The 9,131-nt window shown below is 33.4% G+C and overlaps 1 protein-coding gene across 1 annotated transcript; it reads left to right on the forward strand.

Annotated features, from left to right (window-relative positions):
* Positions 1–631: 631 nt before the first annotated feature.
* LOC129288354 (phosphatidylinositol 4-phosphate 5-kinase 5) lies at positions 632–4,738 on the forward strand. The gene is made up of 8 exons (XM_054924879.1): positions 632–2,381; positions 2,466–2,633; positions 2,865–3,030; positions 3,133–3,249; positions 3,334–3,527; positions 3,641–3,771; positions 3,879–3,951; positions 4,039–4,738. Exons 1-8 carry the CDS (start codon positions 1,186–1,188, stop codon positions 4,325–4,327), a joined length of 2,334 nt encoding a protein of 777 aa, XP_054780854.1. The 5' UTR covers positions 632–1,185; the 3' UTR covers positions 4,328–4,738.
* The last annotated feature ends 4,393 nt before the right edge of the window (positions 4,739–9,131 follow it).

Below are 9,131 nucleotides of genomic sequence, written 5' to 3' on the forward strand. Positions count from 1 at the left end.
AAAAATTACATATATTTAAATAATTTTTAGAATACAACTATAACCTTTTAATAAATGTGAAACTGATTAAATTTATCCTATCTTAAATACAAGAGGGAGCATAGGTGCACCGAAGAAACAATGCTGCATCTGAAACATTCGGGTTTCAGCCTTCTTCCTTGCATATAATAGACTAATAGCATTCAATGAATGAACTTGATCCTGAATTGGATTGTCCACCCGTTGGACTCGCATTGAGTCGTACACACCCAAGAATATAGGCAAACTTTGTTAGTTTAATTAATTCAGACAATTATTATGTTAAATACACAATAATGTTTAACAACCCATAGCTATTCTCTACCCGTATTTTTTTTTTTTTGGGGCCGGAGCGATAGCCATTCAAATATTCAATTAAATTGACTCCTCGATCAGTTTATTCTGTTATGATAACAGGGCGTGATTTGTTTCTGTGTGTTATTAATATCACTTTCTTCCTTCCAAATCGTTGACCGTCATTTTTCAACGAAACCAACCAAAGAGGTTAAGCAGTCAAATCAGTACTTGAAAATTCTGATTTGGATCAGTACCACCATCGTTTGGTTATTAGCGAAAAACTATGTCTTTCATTTCTTTCTCAATCAACTTGCCCGAATTGGAAAATCTGTTGTGGGCAAAAGCGAAAAAGAATAGGAAAATCTGTTGGGGAATCTACGGATAGTAAACAAACACACACCTTGATTTAGGGTCCGATTCCTTCACATCACGTCATGGTTCTTAGAGGTTGTAGGACAAGAACGAGTCTTCCTCTCAATCGCGAAATGCAATTACAAACATCCGAGCAAAAACTGCACTGCACGACACAATTTCCAACGTTTTGACTTCAAACAACCCAATTCGTTAGCTTGGTTGACAAGTTACACCAGAAATTCGTCGGACAATGTGGAAATTCTTCCCTAGGAGCATAAGAAACTCGAAAAATATTACCCCAGAGCAGAGAGTTCCATGTAATTTTCTTACCCCACTTAAATGTTCCAGCATTGGTGGAGCATCCCAGGCTTGTGATATTTTTTGCTCCCAATTCATTTTGGTCCTGTGGGATGCATGAAATATTTCTCTTAATTCAATTTCTTCTTTTGGGCATCTATGATTTTCCTTAGACAAGCTTAGATTTTGGCCAGAACACAGTTTTGCGGATAGAGAGAAATGATTAGTAGAGATAGCGGAGTTATGAAGGCATGGGAATTCACGGTGCGGAAGACGCAGGCAGTTGCGAAGAAGCGCGCGAACAGCATATTCGGGTTAGGGACGGTGTATATGGCTCACTCAGACGAAGGAAGCCACCACGATGAAAACCCAGAAGCGTTAGAAATATACTTATCAGAGAAGGTTCTTCCTAATGGGGATTACTATAAAGGCCAATGGGCAGATAGTTTTCCACATGGTCAGGGCAAATACTTGTGGACTGATGGGTGCATGTACGTTGGAGAGTGGCATAAAGGCAAGACCATGGGAAGAGGAAGGTTCAGCTGGCCTTCAGGGGCCATATACGAAGGTGAATTTAAAAGTGGCTACATGGATGGAACAGGAACCTACACGGCCCCTAATGGTGAAACCTACAAGGGACAATGGAGTATGAATCTAAAGCACGGCCAAGGAGTGAAGTGTTTCTTGAATGGAGATAGGTATGAAGGAGAATGGAAACGAGGGCTAGAGGATGGTCAGGGGAATTACTTGTGGAAGAATGGGAATCAATATTCCGGAGAATGGAGGAATGGATGTATATGGGGGAAAGGGTCGTTTGTGTGGACAAATGGGAATAGGTATGATGGGTATTGGGAAGATGGTTTGCCCAAAGGAAGTGGAAGTTTTCAATGGCCAGATGGGAGCGTTTATGTGGGTAACTGGAGTAAAGATCCTAAAGAACAAAATGGAACGTATTATCCAGTAGGATCATCACAAGAAGCACATTTAGAATGGGATCCTCAAGAAGTGTACAATGAGTTGAGTGAGTTTCAGGTTTGTCCAGGAGAGAAGGTTTCAATTTTGCCATCTCAAAAGAAGCTTGCAGTTTGGAGATCCACCAAGACTGGGGATGGAAAGCCAAGGAGAAGGTCAGTGGATGGGAGGGTGAGTGTGGGTGTTGAGAAGCCGTATGATAGAATGAATTTATGGGATGGTGGGGTGGATGTTCCGGTCATTGATACTGACGCTGTTGGTGATTCAACTCCTACTGCGGTCAAAGCATTACATGAGGATTTGTTGAACATGCATATAGTTGATGATGCTATTTCAAGAGGGGGTCCACTTAAAGCTCCCAGAAAATCTAAGAGGCAGGGAGAGATCATATGCAAAGGCCACAAAAATTTTGACCTCATGCTCAATTTGCAACTGGGGATTAGGTTGTCTTCATATTCTTAATTGGCAGTCATTGTAAAAATCTACAGTGTTTTCCATTTTACAGATTGTGTGTGAATTTTGAACAGGCATTCTGTTGGAAGGCCTGCCCCTTCTGCATCTCTTGATTTGAAACCTTCAGCTTTTGATCCCAAGGAGAAAGTTTGGACAAGATTTCCCCCTGAAGGATCTAAATATACCCCACCTCATTCATCCACAGAGTTTAGGTGGAAGGACTATTGCCCTGTAGTTTTTAGGTATATACCTTGATCTGCTTGCTTTCTTTCTTTCAAAGAATGATACCAAGTCATTTACTTATCAATAGTCCATATGTCATTGAAGATATGACATATATATGAGCTAATTCTTTTTTTTTTAATTTTATTTTTTTAGTTCATGCATTTTAGTTCCCTATGTTAGAATTACTTTATGAATGCTCCTTTGGTCATTAACATATGACTTGGTCTCCCATCATAATCTATGCTCAGGACTTTAAGGAAGCTATTCAAGGTGGATCCAGCTGATTACATGATATCCATATGTGGAAATGATGCCCTTCGTGAATTTTCCTCTCCTGGTAAAAGTGGCAGCTTCTTTTACTTGACCAACGATGACCGTTACATGATCAAGACAATGAGAAAAGCTGAAGTAAAAGTGAATATCACTTAAGCCTTGCCCCCACCTAAAGGTTCTTATAATTTGAGGCATTTCCCTCTTTTTAGCAACTAATTTGGCCGTGTTGGATTTCAATTGTAGGTGCTCTTGAGAATGCTTCCAGCCTACTACAATCATGTTCGATCCTTTGAAAATACACTAGTGACTAAATTTTATGGTCTGCATTGTGTAAAGTTAACAGGAACTGCTCAGAAGAAGGTGGAATTCATATTGCTATTATGAAGAATACAGAATAGCATATTCTATAAATTTTTCTGAGACATTGTGAATGATTTTTTTTAGGTTCGATTTATCATAATGGGAAATCTATTCTGTTCTGAGTACACCATTCATAGACGCTTTGATTTGAAGGGTTCTTCGCTTGGCCGTATCACAGATAAACCTGAAACAGAGATTGATGAAACAACCATCCTTAAAGATCTTGATCTTAACTTTATATTCCGATTGCAAAAATCTTGGTTTCAGGAGTTTTGCAGGTAATAGAAGATTTTTTTTTTTTTTCACTGCAAAGCCAAGAATATGGTATTTACTTTTTCCATCTCCTAGTCAGATTGACTGAGCATGCTAGTTATGTTGTTTGTCCTCACAGGCAAATTGATAGAGATTGTGAGCTTTTGGAACAAGAGGGGATAATGGACTACAGTCTACTTGTGGGTATTCATTTCAGAGACATATCAGAGGATGGGGACCTTATTCCTTCAGAATCTTGTAATCCTACAGGTAGTTTTATTATTATATGCTTCAAAGAAGTACTCTGCAACCTCAATGTCTGTGACACTTATATTCTGCTAAACTAATAATGAATCCGCCACTCTCTTCAATCTCAGTTGATATGGAGGGCAATGGAACTCCCCGTATTTCAAGAGCTGACATGGACCAGCTTCTTTTAGATCCTTCCAGGTGAAATTTATGTTCAAATATCTTGCCTTAGGCACAAAGACTACACTCATCAATGTGCTTGTTATAATGTAACGTGGGTACTTTCAGGTGGGCTAGTATCAAATTGGGTGTGAATATGCCAGCTAGGGTGGAAAGAACGGTGAGAAGAGGGGATTGTGAACTACAGCTTGTAGGAGAACCAGTTGGAGAATTTTACGAGGTTGTGTTGTTTTTTGGTGTGATTGACATACTTCAAGACTATGACATCAGCAAGAAGCTCGAGCATGCATACAAGTCCTTTCAATATGATCCAACCTCAATATCAGCCGTTGACCCTAGACAATATTCAAGACGCTTTCGTGACTTCATATTTAGAATATTTTCTGAAGACATTTGAAGAAGCGCATCAACCATCTCTTCACTTTTTATCTTCTCATGGCACCCTTCATACTCACTTCAAAGCCTGATGTATCCAAACTCAAATTTTTAACTAGTAGGATGGCCAGACGTGACTTGGGATATCACTCCTCCAAGCTAACTTTACTTCAATACATATTCTTTCATTTCATTCATTTTATGTACTATGCAGTACCTATATCATATTCCTGAACATGCCACGGAAAAAAGTAGGCCGGCCGCCCTACCTCACCTTCCCTTTTTTCCCTTAACTGCTGACAGAATACCCATAGACTTCCTGACCAATTCATCTTTCCTCGTAGATGGGCAAGACAAGAGGGTGATGAGGAGTTCCGACATTTGTATTGGATTGAAGTGTATATAGGAAAATTGAAATGGATAAGTTAATGTACATGTTCATTTCTTACTTCTCTGCTTCTTTTTGGATCTAAATTGTTAACAGATTGGAGTTAAGCAGATTCTTTCATGTCAGCTGATTCTCTATGCGATGATAAAACGATATAAATTGTAAACATGGGGTTTGAGGATAAAGAAAAACTTGAAAAGAACACTTGCGGCTGACAAGGTATCTTTCAATGTATGGTAAAAGGGTGTGATGAATTGGCTTGCTTGTGGACCAGACTTTTTTGGTGATGAAAACTGTGGAGGCCAAACAATGAGGTTGACGGCAATGAGAGGGGGACCAAAAAAAAAAAAAAAGCAAATTGAGCACGCCACTATTATTCATTCTATGCTCCTAGAGGTCAGAAAATGAAAAAAGATAGCATAACTTGGTTTATTCCAAAAGAACAAACAAGGGAGAAGGTTAGTTGGCTCTAGGATTCCAGAAAAGTCATTGTATTCCAATAATTACATCAACGCTTACAAAATAATCCTTTCTTGTGAAGGGGGAAAAACAAACCGAAATAAATGAAGTGAGTTGGTGTTGTTTGTCTGAAATTGAGATCGTGCTGCTATTTTAACTTGTAATAACTAATAAATATGAATGTATCAAGTTGAGCTAAACGCCAACTAAGCATTTGAAAAGCACTAAAAAAATTTGTTTTTTTTTTTTTGGGGTTCCAATGACACAAAACTCCCCTCAGTTCAGGCTCCCTTTGAAATGGAGCACCTTGTGCTTTTCGGATATTTTGAGATCTGAATCCCTCTTGTGTTGATTGGTCGTAATCATTGAGTCATTTCTTCTCCAGGAAAAAAAAAGAGAGAGACACGCAAAACGCCTTGCTCACACTCCAACATTTTTAGATAATGACGATGGCATTTGTTATTGGGGCTTACGTCTTTTGTGAATAAAATATCACACGTTCTGGACATTGATTGGCCTGATATATAATTTGATAGCTAATTCATGTCCGAGTAATTTGATAACAAAAAAGCGGCCGTTGTCATTTTCCTGATTCTGAGAAGAAACATTTAATAATGCTTGTGATGATTATGGTTAGTTTAATTTCAGAAACTGATTGGGGATGGCAATAATAGGGGAGCATCTCAACATGAATTGAATCAATCAACAATGAAAGGAGCCTAAAGGTAATGAAGCCAACCAACAAAACAGCTCTTGCCATTTGCATCCAAAAATACACTGTATCCAAAAGCTGTGAAATCAGAAGCCGAGAGTGCCACCTCCAGTCCAATCTACCATTGATGTTGTGATATCCACCTGACCGTGTCAGTAACTGCCAGATATTTTTAACACGTGCGGACATAAATTAATGAAACTTATCCATCCAAACTTAAATTGTAGGATGTTATTAATTAATTTGCTTGTTTTGGTAAGATTTAATATTTTTTGTCTCACATGTTCATGAGTTTCTTTCTAACTACCTTTTTATTTGTCAAATTCTTATATCACGTATTCCCTTCATTGATATAAAATTATAAGGGATAAATTGGTTTGATGGCCAAAAAAAATTCTTGTATCAAAAAAATATGAACCAAATTTTTAAAAACTTGAAAGTGTAGTTAGTTCATATTGATATATAAAAAATTTATTATAAATATATAATAAATTTATTATTGAAAATTTATAAGAGTTCATCATTGACACACAACACTCTGTCATTAACAAATATAATATACTAGTGATAATGTAAATTATAATAAATATTGAGTTGCTTGTCTAGTTTAGTCCTATAACATAGGTTACAATCTGTGAAAGCCCCAATCATAAGCATTTTGGTGTTTTTAATAATAATTAATGAATTTTTTTAAATTCTTATAATGAATATTTGAAATTAATAAAAATTTTATATTTATTTATTGTTAATTTATTTTATTAAATAAAGATAAATATAGAAAACTGTTTATAAAACAAGTTGCCAAACAAGCCCTAAGTAATGTTTTTAATAATGTTAACTATTTTTATAAAAGGGTGAAAATTAGTTAATAATAACTTGTAATTTTGAACTAAGAAAATATATGCTATGTTAATAATACTCCAAATATAAATAATTAAGAGGGCGAGCGTTTTAGAAAAAAATCAACAAATATTTTTTTTATGAATAACTATCATTTAATTTTTTAATGTATGTAAACGAGTTGATTAGCCTCTGTGTTTAAAGACAAGGAGTATTTTTCAGTTTGTTGTCTAGTGGCATTTAAGAGGAAGGGTGCATGAAAATGGAAAACTGAAACGCCGATAATATGTGGGTGGTGGGTAAGTTGTCGTTTGGCGGCATCAAAGGGGCGATGGGTAACGGACAAAACAAAAGGAGAGGTTTTTTTTTTTTTTTTTTCTTTTTCCTGTGAAATCGCTGACATCAGCGGAGTTCCGATTCGGCTACGTGTAACTCCGAAGGACGGTAACTATTTTCTAATATAATATTATGGCCGCTAGAGATTCTCTCAAGGAATTTTCCCTCGGAAACTATCGGGTGCAATGCTACATCGCCGCGTTCAATCCCCACAACGAATCCGATGCCTTGAGATTTTTTTTAATATTTTAATACTCATTAGGACTCCCTTGTTCTGTTTCGGTGGTAAAGCAAGGAACTGCTTTTAAAGCTTTTGATACTGCCTCTATGTTAAATTATAATATATTTTTAAAAAAATTTTACATATTAAAATATAAAATATTTTGATAAAAATAAAATTTTATTACTAATTTTTTTTAATATTACACTTTTTATTATATTTTCTTTCATAAATGTTCTTTTATAAATGAAATTTTAATTGAAAGCTATTTTTAAAAGCTTGTTTTTTGCTTTTTAAAATAAATTTCTAAAATATATTTAATGAATACTATTGACATGTGTGATTTTATTTAAAAATATCTTACAAATTAAAATAGAAAGAATATAATATAAGAAGTTGCGAATATAAATTAATGTAAGCTGGCCCAAAAAAATAATGCGGACCAAAATTTCAATCAAAGTTATCTGAGATATCTTATATAATAAACATTGTCATACTTTTTTTAAAAAAAAAATAGCATGAGGAATAAACACTGCCAATAACATAAATTATCTCTCCTAAAATGCAAAAGGAAAAGGATAAATCTCTTTCAAAAAAATTGTTACATGCATAATGATTAAGATTTAAATTCTTAATCATTTATTTAAGCAATGAGAGTTAATTTTAGTTGATACAATGTCATTTTTGTTACCTGAATAGTGTCACACTTTAACAAGAGGCAGAGAGATGCAGTAAAATGAAAAGCATGTGTAAGTCATGATTCGTGTTTATTATAAATCAATCATTTGTTATAAAATATTTAAATTTGTTATTTATTAAAATATATAAAATCGTCAAACTGTGAAAGAAAAAAAAAAGTGTAGGAAGAAGAAGCATTTTATTTGACTATTTATTGGAAACAGTTCATCACCTTGACGTTTCATGATTTTTTTTAATTATTTGATGCATAAAATATAGAGCTACGATGTATAAAATTTTTTGAACTTTATGATCCTCTCACTTTTTAATTTTTAAAATTAACTTCTTGACATTTAATTTTATTTTTTAAAATCCTTTATCATTAATTAATTATTATTTTATTAATATAGTTATTATCATGTTATATTGATATAATTTACATAACACATGACATGAAAAAAATATTTTTGTTGAGTCATATAAATTCTGCTATATGTTTTAGGGAAAATATATCTAAAAATAAAAATATAGAAATTCAAAATATCAAAAAAAATATAGGGACTTATAGTAAAATATGAACAAAATGCAAGAACCAAAATGTATGTTTTATTTATTTTCTTTATACTCTTATTTATTTGCAGTTGTTATTTTCTTATTTACATGAAGTTTTTAGTATTTATTCAAACAAGAAAATATTTTATTGGCATGTTATAAATGGAATGCATCCAGCTTTAAAATAAAATATATTCCTTTTGTTTAAAAATATAAATCATTTTTAATTGAATTTTATTCTCAATAAAATAGTTACTTGTTTTCAAATTAATTCTATCTTTCTATATTTACCCTTATTTAATAAAATATTTTACTTTAAGATAAACATAAAATGATTTTAAAAAAAATAATAATTATACTTTAATAAATTAAAAAATATTTTATATTTTTAAAAATCTAATCCCTCAAAAAATATCTCATAGAGAGAGTATTCTTTTATTATTAGTGTTTTATATTAATTTTGTTAAAAACAACTTGTGCGATATAACAGTTTTTTTTATTAAAAGATAAGTTTTTATTTATGCGATTCTTATTATTGGCATCTTTTAAATGTTTTTCTTTTCATTTGTTTAACATAAAATATTGTTTTAATTCATAAAAATATAAAATTTTAATTTTTTCTTAAGTCGCGTTACTTATGA

This window comes from Prosopis cineraria, unplaced genomic scaffold (genome assembly GCF_029017545.1).
Source record: "Prosopis cineraria cultivar Desert tree isolate PC_DT_omini unplaced genomic scaffold, ASM2901754v1 PC1, whole genome shotgun sequence".
NCBI classification, from domain to species: Eukaryota; Viridiplantae; Streptophyta; class Magnoliopsida; order Fabales; family Fabaceae; genus Prosopis; species Prosopis cineraria.

Coding starts and splice junctions, on each gene's coding strand:
- LOC129288354 (XM_054924879.1), top strand. CDS start 1,186: ATGATTAGTAGAGATAGCGGAGTTATGAAGGCATGGGAATTCACGGTG. Junction 3,031..3,132: donor TGAGAAAAGCTGAAGTAAAA/GTGAATATCACT, acceptor TTTCAATTGTAG/GTGCTCTTGAGAATGCTTCC. Junction 3,952..4,038: donor CTTCTTTTAGATCCTTCCAG/GTGAAATTTATG, acceptor GGGTACTTTCAG/GTGGGCTAGTATCAAATTGG.